This window comes from Bufo gargarizans, chromosome 5 (genome assembly GCF_014858855.1).
Source record: "Bufo gargarizans isolate SCDJY-AF-19 chromosome 5, ASM1485885v1, whole genome shotgun sequence".
Taxonomy (NCBI): Eukaryota; Metazoa; Chordata; class Amphibia; order Anura; family Bufonidae; genus Bufo; species Bufo gargarizans.
The window spans coordinates 102,155,489-102,168,965 of record NC_058084.1 but is presented as its reverse complement, the minus strand read 5'-3'; the positions used below and the strand labels follow the sequence as shown (position 1 = coordinate 102,168,965).

Genomic DNA, 13,477 nt, shown 5'->3' with positions numbered 1-13,477 from the left:
TTCCCGGCCCCCCTTAACAGAGACCTCCACAGCGACTACCCCTTTAACAGTGACTGCCACAGTACTCCGCTCCCTTAACAGTGACCTCCACTGTACCCTGCTCCCTTAACAGTGACCTCACAGTATCCCGCTGCCCCTTTAATAGTGGCCTCCCTAGTCCCTTCCTCCCTTAATAGTGACCTCCACAGTGCCCACCCCTTTAACAGTGACCTCCGCAGCGGCCTGCTCCCATAACAGTAACATCCACAGCACCCCCCCTTTAACAGTGACCTCCACAGTGGCCACCCCTTTATTAGTGACCTCCACAGTACCCCCTCTCATTAACAGTTATTTCCACAATAATCTTTCCCCTTAACAGTGATCTCTACAGCGTCTCCTTAACTGTGACCTCCACCATTCTCTGTCCCCTTAACAGAGACCTCCACAGTGACCACCCCTTTAACAGTGACCTTCACAGAATCCCACCCCCTTAACAGTGACCTCCACAGCAGCCTGCCCTTTTAACAGTGACCTCCACAGTGGCCACCCTGTTTTTAGTGACCTCCACAGTACCCCATCTCCTTAACAGTGATTTCCACAACACCCTGCCCCCTTAACAGTGACCTCCATAGCGGACCATCCCCTTAACTGTTACCTCCACAGCAGCCTGCCCCTAGGGTGGCCAAAGGTCCAGTTTTAGGCCGAACAGTCTGGCTTTCAGACTCCCTGTCCTCCATCCGGCGCAGGGCCTGGATGGACACAGGGATGTCCTTTTGAACAGCTCACTCTTAGACAGCAGCACTGTGCTTTCTGAGCGTGAGGTGCAGGAAGTAAGTCTACCCGCCCTCCCTCCCACCCACACCTTCAGCTGACAGAAGTTGATTTTTACCTTTTTTTCTTTTCAATCCCCGTGGGCTGTGAAGTGGGAGGGGCGTGGCCTAGCTAGGCCTGTGGGCAGGGTTTTTAAGTCCGTCTTTTGAGGGTGGCCTGAATATATTAGACTAGCAGAAGGACCCAGCTTTGCCCCGCCCCCTTAATGGTAACATCCATAGCTTCCACCCCTTTAACAGTGACCTCCACAGCGGCCGTTCCTTTATTAGTGACATCCACAGTACCCAGTCTCGTTAAGGCTACATTCATACAACCGTATGTGTTTTGCGGTCCGTAAATTCATTGTAATAATGCCTATCCTTGCCTGCAAAACGGACAAAAATAGGACATGTTCTATTTTTTTTTTGCAGGGCTACGGAACGGACATATGGATGCAGATAGTACACAATGTGCTGTCTGCATTTTTTTGCAGACCCATTGAAATGAATGAGTCTGCAATCCTATCCGCAAAAAAACAGAACGGACACAGAAACAAAATAAGTTCGTGTGAATGTAGCCTTACAGTGATTTCCTGGATGGACACAGGGATGTCCTTTTGAACAGTTCACTCTCAGACAGCAGCACTGTGCTGTGTGAGGTGCAGGGAGAATGTCACCCTCCCTCTCACCCCTGCAGCTGACAGAAGTTGATTTTTACTTTAATTTTTTCAATCCCCGTCTATGGACTGGTAGGGCGTGTGGTCTAACTGGGTCAGGGCGTGGCTTAGCTGGACCTGGGGCCAGGGTTTTTAAGTCAGTCTTTTGAGGGTGGCCTGAATGGCCACCCTACCTGCCCCCTCAACTACCTGCAGGCTTCTATTAGCTAATGTAGGTTATGTGATGTGCCATATTTTCATTTTTGGGGAAATATCTCAGAAACGGTACACGCTAGAGAGCTGAGACCCGGTCTGAAACCTTCCTGGACACCTGATGTACCTGTGTAAATGCGACAGTGAGGATTCCTTTAGCGGACATAAACATATACATACTCTCAGTTTTATATATTACATTTTACAAGATGTATTGTAATTTCCTGATGTCGGTAACATTTCCTCCCTAAAGCTGGCCATGCACATTCGATATTTGTCAGCTGAACGCTTGTTCTCTCCTAACCCCCCATAGACCTGCCATGCTGGTATGAGTATGCATATGTCCTGAATGGAGGGAGAGGAAAAAGTGGGGAGAATGCATTATTATATTGTTGGCCAAACCTACCAAGAATGAAAAATGATGAGATAAGCCACCACCAAAAGTGTCTGGAGGCAGCTTTCTCCTCTCTTTCCATCCTCTCCCACACCTCTGGCACGTGCTTATCTCCTTGAGCACAAAAGGAGTAAATGTTGATATCCTGGACCAGGATTGAAGTTGTTTACTTACATCTTGTTCATTGACCAAGGATAAGTTTCATAAGTCATGAGACAACCACTTTAAGTCTCTCTTACAGTCCACCAATAACTGAAACATGAAATTATATATCCCAGGTCCTTATATACAACCTAACACAGTAGAAAGTAGTTTTTAAGATGATGCATCTTAAATGGAGGCAGAGTATGGAGCTGCTATGGGGCCCATGGGGGAAGAGGGCCCAACCAGGGACAAAAGGCCTCACACCCTAATTACACTTCATATTTTGGCTTTCATCCCAAGTCCCTGCTTGGGCCCTGCCTTCGGGCTCCCCAATACCTTCTACTCCTCTCCTCATCTTCCCCCATTACCCAGCCCATCAGTGGATCCATAGCAGTCCCTGCTGGAGTCTAGCTTAATGCTGTGCCGCTATGCTCATGCTTGGCTGGCGAATCAGCATTAACAGTGGTAGCAAAGCCTACTGGTGATTGGCTAGCCTAGTATCCAACAGAGACACTATAGTGGGCCACATGACTTAATTCATCCACCAGCACGGAACATGTAGAATGATCTGACCTATGTCACCAGTCTAGGCTCCAGCACTGTGAATTTATATGCTGTGTGCACTGACCCTGGTCATGATTGCTTTGCTCTGACAGATAGCTACAACAGCATACAGTAAGTCATCTTTGAAGTTTCAAAGGAAATGTTCATGGGAGCTGGTGCATGGGAGGCTGTGAATGGTAAGGGAAGGACTTTGGACTCTTCATTGGGAAGAAGAGGGGTGATACACTATATAAAAAGCAGCAAAAGCAGCAGGCAAATTTCATTAGAGTATGGCACACTATATAATAAGCAGCAGGCACAGTTCATAGGGGGGTTAGCACACTATATGATAAGCAGCAGCATGCACATGTCATGGAGGGTTATGGCACACTATATTAGGGTACGGTACACTATATAATATTCATGGAGGTATGGTACACTTTATAATAAGCAGGGGAGGGGCTAGATCAGGTAGTGGGAGTGTCTAGTGGAAGGCTAGAAAAGGGGGTATGAGGGCCCAATTCAAATTCTCGCCATGGCTCAATGAATTCTATGCACACCTCTGCCCCCCACCTACTGAATGACTTAACAGGTTGTATAGATGGCATGTCAACCCCTTGTCTAGTCTTTTAGCATAAAAGAAGTAAATATACCTTCTGTAAAATGAATTTGAAAAGTTTTGTAGAGGTAAGTTGAATGAAACAAATTACTATCTATATGTTTAGTACTTACCAAAAGAGATTTAGCAATAACGTTCTCCACAATCTTTAGGTCATGTTTCATAAGTCTGTATTTCATATTGGATCCTTCCATTTCTTCATCAGAGAAGAATCGAAATAACAGTGGTTCATCCTTGAACTCACTCTTCTCCAACACTACACAATACCCGACAAGACAAATAAAAAATACGATTACACAGGTATTAGTCTGGTGAAGGTTTCTATAAGTTTATACATTTTTATATAGGTTTTTATACGTTTATGGTAATGTATTGACATGGACGTATGAGAACAGTCAGGAGAATAAATAGAAAGCCATTTCAACTATATAAATGCTAAACGAATGTGAAGGCTATCCATGATTACAAAATCAAATCTAATATGTAAAGTACATAGAATAAAAAAAAAAAGCTTTTATCATACCGTGGTGCATGAATCCATTATCACAAAGAGCTATCCCAAGAATGATTGCTTCTTCTCTTGTGCGACAGTCACCCTGTAATGTTACAATATTTCTAGACCAAATGTGCCATTTTTATTCAAGCTACTAAAATGTATAATTTCTACGCCATTATGGAGGTGTCATTATTGAAAATGTTAATACAGAATTACCATCTAAGTTGAATAACATATTATACAAAATTCACTTTGATCCACTAGTCTAGCTGGTCTCCAGCTGAAGTGGAACTAATACGTTGGAGAGGTTTTAGCACCAACTGATTTATGACTCAGACTACTATAAAGACAATTGACTACTGTTATGTGAGGGCAAGTTATTTAACTTGATAAAATAAAGATGGTCATTGTGAACAATAGACATTTTTTTAAGCGGTTTTACAGGGGTAAAACATTGTTGGCCTATCATCACAACAGGTCATCAATATCAGATTGTGGGAATCTGACTCCAGGCACCTCTAACGATCAGCTATTTGAAGAGGCTGCGGCACTCAGGTGGGCACTTAGGTCTCATACTAGCTAGTAATGTCATGTTCATTGGCCACATAGCCTATGTGCAGCACAGTTCCATTCATGAGATTGGGCCTGGACTGCAATACCAAGAACAGCCACTATACAGTGTACGGTAATGTACTTGGTAAGCTGAGAGGAGGCCACAGCAGTCACCGGCCTCTTTAAACAGCTGATTTGGGGAATGCCTGGTGTCAGGGCTCTATCCATCATATATTGATGACCTGTCCTGAGAATAGGCCATCAGTATCGAACCCATTACCAACTGGCAAAGTACAGATGAAGAGAATTGAGCAAGTATCAGCTCCACGACATGGATGGATAGACAGAAAGACAGGTAGAGATAGATAGATAGATAGATAGATAGATAGATAGATAGATAGATAGATATTCAGGTACCTTTTGATGCTCAGAATGAAAAAATAAATTTTTAATGCCAGTACTATAGCTGGAGAAACCTAGGTGTATATGAATGCATTAGATCAAGTGTGTTGGATCACTTTTTATATCTGAAATATATGTAAGTATCCAAGACACTTAGTGCTCAGAAGTGAATTCATCAACAAGTGTACGCCAGTTTTCTAGTGTGCAAAGTTGGACATTTTCTGCACAACCCACCCACACAAATTTGCAACTTTTTTGTCATTGTGCGCTTTCACAATCACTTGTTAAAAGTGACAGGAAACGGATGGCCTTAGTGGGACAAAGCGTAGCCTCCTAAGATTTATCCTTAATTCACTAGAAATTGGCTTCAATTATGATGAAAATCTACGACTGCCCATAGTGGGCATAGATTTGTTTTTCTGGTGCACAGAAACCCTACAGATGTGGCAAATTTGTAAATTTGGCAAATCTTACTCCAGCGCACTTCAAATTAAGACCTGCATATGAAACGCCAGTCTTCATAAATTTCCACATCAGTCTTTACTGGAATTGCTTTACATACCTGAGCAATAAGCCAGTCTATTAGCTTATTTGCCATTACTACTGACTTGTATGTCCTAAGATGATAGTCTTTATCCCTACAAAGAAAGAAAATACACGATAAGATAGAGATTGTGTGAAACTATAGATAAAAGGCTGTACAGCATGAATAATCCTATTAAACCAATCAACCTCTTTTATGGGACTCAAATTTTTAGCATTTCTCTATTTGCTAGCATGTTTTTATTGTCTGCCAACTGAAAAATGTATCACTGACTTTCTGTAGGTCTGGAATTTGCTACTGTAAGGATTAGAGACGTTTTTACAAATTCGATTCATTATGAATTAACTAGCCACGAATTGCTAAAAATCGGGTATACCCAGGCCACTCTGCTTTAGGGTACAGCCACACTGGAGCGACTATGCTGTCAATTTGCCTGCAGCTGCCTTTCCTTTAATAATGAAGACTGCACTGTATAGACAGTCTTTATTGTTAATGGCCGCATGGCACCTTAAATCAGGGGCTGTAACAACTTCTCCATTCCCAGCACTCTTCTGCTCTACAAGTGGGTGCCCTTCTTCTGCCATCTGCTTTTCCTCCTTTTTCACCTCATCTAATATCAATGAGAATATGTCATCAGCTCCTCCTCTCTCTGCATCTTGCTGACTTTTCTAGGACATGGAGACTTTAAAGGATGATTTAGAAGAAGTAAAGTCAGCAAAAGATAAGGATGGATTGGTCATCATTAAGACCTGACCCCCTAAGGAGTGCAGACTGGATGGTATTGGTTGGCACTGAAATAATAAAGGCTTACATCTTACTGGTACTTAATTACATATCTTAGTTTTTGGCTGAAGTAGGACTAAATAAATAAAACTGATGCAGCATAAGTCTCCCTGCACTCGCCCGCTCCAATATTCTTCTATTAATCATTTTCAGCAATACTGTCCCTAGCGTATAAGCGCTTCCACGTCTCTCCCTATGCTCAGCTCACAGTACAATGGTGGCAACTACGTAGGATCAAGATTTTATAGAGCTGTGACATCACAGGGGATGGCTATCTGGCTGGCTGCACGGCATTATGGGTGATCTTGTGTTCCCAGGCTTGTCTCTTCTGCACTTAGTTTCATTTTGGGAAAAGCTGGTTAGTTACCATGAAGCACAAGAAGATTCAGATTAGTTGCGAATTGAAGTCTTCCTAAACTTTGGATTGAATTCCGCTTCAAATGCTTCGCTTCGCTCTAGTAAGGATCTTCCTGCGGGACCTTTTTATATAAAGACTACATCATATTCGCTCTCATATGAAGGGTTAGTCTAGCCCACCAGAAAACCAGAGGATCCTGCAGTGGACCCAAACTGACACAATTAAGAACCCCTAATAAAATAGGCTCCCTAAGGTCTAGCAGAAGACAATATCATTTGGAGCTGACCTTGGAATAAGATCAGGGGTGGCCATACCATATGTGCAGCCTGTGCAGTGGTACAGGGGCCCAATTGGAATAGATCCAACCTTGTACTTCACATGTATCCAGAGAGCTCCCCATTCACTGCTCTAATTGCTCTGCTATTGTAGATTTTCTTCAGGCTGGCAGCTAAGGGAGCCTGACCTTTCTGCTGCAGCTCGCTCCCTATCACATATCAAGGAAGTGTACTTTCTCTGGTTCATGTCCTTTCTGCTGCAGCTATCTCCCTATAACATTCACACCTTCTAACTGCAGATATGGCTGGTGACAGTTGAAGGATGGAACTGAGCATGTGCGACCACCTCAGTAATGTTACTGAGCTGGTCAGAGAAATAGAAGGAAAATAAGAAATCGCAGGTGACACTGTACAGGTACTTTTTTTTTATTCAATAACTCAGTCCCTTTCTAAATTTTAAGTATATGCAATTACAAAAGTTTCCAGATCCAGGTGCTCATTTGAAAATGACATAAAAAATGTTTTTCATGGACAATCCCAATAAAGTAAAAAACCTTTTACTTGGTGTTTGCATGGTGTTGTAGGTTTGAAAACGTTTGACTTTTAAGATTAACACTTAACAGATGCAATTGCCCACTCGTTTATAAAGAGGACGTAAAGAGAGCCCCCTCTTGAAGACAAGTTCTGCTATAGTTAACAAAGTGGGCATTTTGTGGAGCGCCGCTCTGCATTCTGGAATAGTCACTGCCTGCTGCTACTTTTTACACTTGTGTCCTTTACGAATAGATAAATATTACAAATTGTCACTTCACAGTCACATAATGTGACTACACAAGTCAGGGAAAATGGAGAGAAAGGAAGTGTCACATGTTTGTCTCCTCTGCTCTAAATTAATAATGACTTGCATAATATGTACAACCAGTGAAGCTTCTGCACCGCGACCAGTCTCTAATCTTTCACCGACACCTCATAGGAGTGAGAAATATATTAACATAACAAAACAAGCATAACAAAACAAGAAATTCTTCTTTTTTCCTTTTTTCTTTTGGGCTTTATGAAAAAAATGACTCCCGAAAAGCTCAGTAATTCAGGCACAGGGAGAGCGTAAGATTACACGTAGCAGAACTGCTAAACTACTCCATTTGTATAATATGTAATTGCAGGCAGTGTGCTTACATGAATACTAGGAAGCGAAGAATAGAGCTATTACATTTTTTGTTGAGCTTGACATCACACTGACTTGACATAATGTCTGGCAATAGACTGCTGCTTGGAGAGAAGCAGAATAGATCTGTATTGCATTGTGCATAAGAAACAGCAGACAGCTCATTTTTCCCAGTAGGTATATACTGCTAACGATACATTTTACACCTTTGCATGTTTTAATTCCCAGCACTTTGTGAATTCATGCAAATTATATATAAACTAATAAATATGTTAGTTTCCTATTCTAAAGGCCCCTTTACACTGCCCGATGTTTAGGCCGATTATCGCTAATGAGCGTTCAGATTTGAAACCTCAAGGCAGAACACTGCACTAAAGAAAGTTATTCATGCTGAAGCCCCATTATCTATTTGGTTGGTACTTCACTTTTATACCCTTTTGTTACAGGCAGACATTTTAGATTTAGAGAGTCTCTGAAACAGCTGAGTGCCAGAATAATTCCTTTCGCAAGCAGTTTTCCTACAGTATATACCAGACTATTTCGTCTTCTGCTTTCCTACTCACATTAGTATATTAGATTAAAAAAATCTCAAGATTGACTTCAAATGGGTTGTCCCTGTTCACAAACCTTATCTATTAATCAGAGACTTGTTTTGGAGGACCCGGCACATCTTTGGGTTACATGGACAGCTGATTGATTTCAATAGGAACTACGTAATGCTGCTTTTTCCTATGGTGGTGTGTTAAGAAAACTTGTTGCCTATACTAAAGGGAAGTGGTTTGAATCCATATGATTATACAGTACAATGTTTGCTGTCAAGAAGAGATTAAGGATTTGTTGAAGTTAATTCCGTTCAAATTTGTCTGAATTTGCAAAAAAAAATAAAAAATGTATTTAAGTATAACTCAGTTCTACCTGAATTGACAATGAGACGGAGAAAAGGCCAGCCAATGCATTACATTCCCCCTGGAAAAGATGTGCAAATCAGTTTTCCTTCCAAATGGAAAAAAAAACTGAGTGTCTCATAACAGAGGGTCAAACATTGCTATCCAAAGTCAACACTCAACCTTTTTTAAATAAGCCTTAAAACATAACTTAAATAGCTAATCTAGCATCTCATCTGCACCTAGCTCTTTCCAAGTGATTACCCTTTACCAGAGCAGAGAAAATTAGCTTAGCTAGCTGAGAGGCCTTTGTCAGAGTCTCAGGGTACCCGTTCTCACTATGGAGCACACCTACTATGCATAAGCATTATTGAAGGCAAAGCTACGCTCCTCTGGATTTCTGGGAAAAATATATGCAGATTAGCATATCTTACATCTGGTGGCATCAGAGAAGCTTAGCTTTCTTTTCCTTTTGGAAGAAAAGATAATTTTAATATCTTTCCCCAAAATCCAAAGATATGCAAATTAGCTTTCCTTTCAAAAAGAAAATAAAGTAAAGCCTCTCTGATGCCATCAGATGTAAGATGTGCTAACTTGCATATACATTTCCTAGAAACCCAGAGTAGAGTAGGCTTGGCCTACAATACACCTCAAGCATAATATAGGCACTCTCCATGATGAGAAATAGAACACTGCCCCCGCACCCAGACCAAGGCCTCTCAGCTAGCTAAGCAAATTTGCTCTGTTCTGATACAGAATAATCACCTGGAAAGAGCTGTATGCAGATGTAAAGCTGGTTTTCACAATCATCCAAGTTGTGCTTTAAGGCCTGTTTAAAAAGGCTGAGTATTGATTTTGGATAGCTATATTACACTTAGGGTGGGTTCATATATGCGTTATATATTCTGTTATACCGTTTCGTTATAACAGAATTTATGGACGGAATGCAAAACGGAACCCTTTAGAGGAATTCTGTTTTGATCCTTCCTAATAGAGCTCTATGGGATCAAATAAGACTTGTTCAGTTATGCAACACGGGAAATAAAGTCCTGTCCACTACCTAGTGTATCACATTGCGTCCACCACCTTGCCATTTAGTTTAAATGCATCCAAGTGCCATCTTTTCACCATGTAAGCAACACACCCCTTGCTTTCCACTAGATGTAAAAAAAATGTGATTTATCCGACCAGGCCAACTTCTGATGCTTACGTGCTTATTACAGGTGCTTTAAGTGTTGGACAGTAGGGAGCAGGGGCAAAACAGGCTGTGGCTATGCAGCTCCATATTCAGCGATCTATGATGCATTGCACATTCTCATTCCGAAACATTGCTAATATTGCCCGCCTTAACTTGCGACCCTTCCACCACTTTACCTGTTGTCCTTGGCACCTTTGGTAGGTACTAACCACTGTGTTCAAACAACACTTGACAAGACTTGCCATTTTAGAAATGCTCTGACCCAGTCATTTAGGGTTGTGTTGTTCTGCAAGTCAACAAAAAGCTCTGCTGCTGATCTTTTTGTCATTTCTATATGTTTGTTTAATCTAATTTACATGTAAATCCTGTGCAGCGAACTGCACAGCAAATGCCATTTATACAAATTACTTATAATAACTATGCTCCTTGGATAGTGCAGATTTTTTACTTTACCACTGATCTTCTTGAGAAAGAGAAATAGTAACTTTTGAATTGGGTCAAAGCATGATGCCAGCTCTGTAAGTGAATTAGTAGAAAATGTGTGCAGGCAGCAAACTCCTCTAATAGATGTGCCATTGTCTGGAACAATATTGATGAGTTATACAGAACATCAGCAAAGTGCAGAAAAACGCTCTCTATTGCTTTGCTTAGAAATTAAGCGCCCATTGTTTCCTCACCTCATTAATCTACGTATAGCTAGCTCATCATTATCACTGATGAAGAAACAAGTGCAATATTTAAGAAATGGCTCCTGGGCATACATTTATTCAGTGACCATGCCAATTAGCTATATATCATACATAATAGTATTATAAAGAATGCTGTGTTCTAGCTGTTCTCAAATCTATATTCAAAAAGTGATACAGCACTCCAGATTTCATGGTGAAAGAAATAAGTGATTCCTTTTATTCACCCATTCATGTTTTTAAAAGTAGCTATAGACCAGGTTGGCATAAGGCTGCCGTTTCCTTTATGAGCTGCCATGGGGCCCATGAAAGAAATAGAAAACAACTAAATAAAGGCTATCATCCCACAAAGACCAGACCAGATTATCAAAAAGTGGAAGTGGGGAGCAGCTCAATGGCCACAAGTCCTATCATTCTGAAAGAGATTAGTTGGAGGATCAACATGAACCCTGTGCTCTTATGACGTACCGAACTTTAGGATTTTTGGACCCCGGGTTCGGTGTTCGGCGAGTTAATGGTGCTTTTTGAAAGTCTGCAGAGCAGCCAATCAACAAGCGTTTAGCTTGTGTGCCCTTAGAAGCCATCACAGCCATGCCTACTAATGGCATGGCTGTGATTGGCCAGTGCAGCATGTGACCCAGCTTCTATATAAGCTGGAGTCACGTAGCGCTGCACGTCACTCTGTTGTGCTTAGTGTAGGGATAGGATGCTGCTGCTGTGAGGGAGAGAATAGGAAAGAATCTGTAATCAGAAGTGCTTGTTAACTCAGTGATCTACATAGATTTTGTTTTGTGGGTGCAGTGCACAATCTTTTTACGCTGCCCTGAGCAGAAAAATAACTTTTATTCGTCTGTTAGTTAGGTGGGCGTGGGCGTCAGTGGCCATTTTATGCAAGTTCAGTGCACCAGCACAGCATATGTGCATTTGTGACAGTCAAATAGAAGCTTAAAATACTGCAATTATATTCTGGGTTTAAAAAAATCACAAATTTTTTACAAGACCATACATCTGGGGCCTTTGCAGCATTTGTCAGTGTGAAATACAAGCTTGAAATATTGCAATCATTTTCTGGTTTCAAAAAAGCACCTATTTTTGGCAATACCCTACATCTGGGACCTATGCTGCATTTGTTAGTGTGAAATACAAGCTTGAAATACTGCAATAATATTCTGAGTTAAAAAAAAACACTCATTTTTGGCAATATCCTACATCTGGTGCCTTTGCAGAATTTGTCAGTGTGAAATATAAGCTTGAAATACTGCAATAATTTTCTGGCTTTAAAAAAACATCCATTTTTGGCAAAATACTAAATTTGCAGCCTTTGCTGCATCTGTCAGTGTGAAATACAAGCTGTTATATTCTGTTATTAAAAAAACACCCATTTTGGGCAAAATACTAAATTTGTGGCGTTTGCTGCATCTTTCAGAGTTAAATACAAGCTTGAAATACTGCAATAATTTTCAGGGTTTAAAAAAACACACCAATTTTTGGCAATACCCTACATCTGGGACCTATGCTACATTTGTTAGTGTCAAATACAAGCTTGAAATACTGCAATAATATTCTTGGTTTAAAAAAACACCCATTTTTGGCAAAATACTAAATTTGAGGCCTTTGCTGCATTTGTCAGTTTGAAATACAAGCATTAGATACTGCTGTTATATTCTGTTATTAAAAAAAAACACCCATTTTGGGCAAAATACTACATTTGCAGCGTTTGCTGCATCTGTCAGTATGAAATACAAGCTTGAAATACTGCAATAATATTCTGTTATTAAAAAAACACCCATTGTGGGCAAAATAGTAAATTTGAGGCCTTTGCTGCATCTGTCAGTGTGAAATACAAGCGTTAGATACTGCTGTTATATTCTGTTATTAAAAAAAAAACACCCATTTTGGCAAAATACAAAAAATGCGGCGTTTTCTGCATCTTTCAGTGTCAAATACTAGGTGGAAATACTGCAATAATATTCTGGGTTTAAAAAAAACACCAATTTTTGGCAATATCCTACATCTGGTGCCTTTGCAGCATTTGTCAGTGGGAAATACAAGCTTGAAATTCCGCAATAATTTTCTGGCTTTAAAAAAAACACACCAATTTTAGGCAAAATACTAAATTTGAGGCCTTTGCTGCATCTGTCAGTGTGAAATACAAGTGTTAGATACTGCTGTTATATTCTGTTATTAAAAAAACACCCATTTTAAGCAAAATACAAACATTTCAGCGTTTGCTGCATCTGTCAGTGTGAAATACTTGCTGGAAATACTGCAATAATATTCTGGGTTTAAAAAAATAAAAAAAATTGGCAATACCCTACATCAGGAGCCTTTTTTAGCATTTGTCAGTGTGAAATACAAGCTTGAAATACTGCAATAATTTTCTGGGTTAAAAAAACACCCATCTTGGGCAAAATACAAAATTTGCGGTGTTTGCTGCATCTGTCAGTGTGAAATACAAGCTTGAAATACTGCAATAATATTCTGGGTAAAAAAAAACACCCATTTTTGGCAATACCCTACATCTGGAGCCTATGCTGCATTTGTTAGTGTGAAATACAAGCTTGAAATACTGCAATAATTATCTGGGTTTAAAAAAACACCCATTCTTGGCAATACCCTACATCTGGGGCCTTTGCTGCATTTTTCAGTGTGAAATACAAGATTTAAATACTGCCATAATATTCTGTTATTAAAAAAACACCCTCTACGGTCAAGATACTAAATTTGCGGCCTTTGCTGCATCTTTCAGTGTGAAATACACGCGTTAGATACTGCTG

The 13,477-nt window shown here is 40.5% G+C and overlaps 1 protein-coding gene across 2 annotated transcripts in view; it reads right to left on the bottom strand.

The window, feature by feature from the left end:
• PREX2 (phosphatidylinositol-3,4,5-trisphosphate dependent Rac exchange factor 2) overlaps nucleotides 1-13,477 on the bottom strand; it is a 390,423-nt gene that overhangs the window by 204,793 nt on the left and 172,153 nt on the right. For both annotated transcript variants that reach the window (XM_044293224.1, XM_044293225.1), the window contains exons 14-16: nucleotides 5,370-5,445; nucleotides 3,881-3,953; nucleotides 3,471-3,613 (exon numbers count right to left, since the gene is read on the bottom strand). In XM_044293224.1, the coding sequence (XP_044149159.1) occupies nucleotides 3,471-3,613; nucleotides 3,881-3,953; nucleotides 5,370-5,445 (292 nt within the window). The remainder of the gene's footprint in view (nucleotides 1-3,470; nucleotides 3,614-3,880; nucleotides 3,954-5,369; nucleotides 5,446-13,477) is intronic.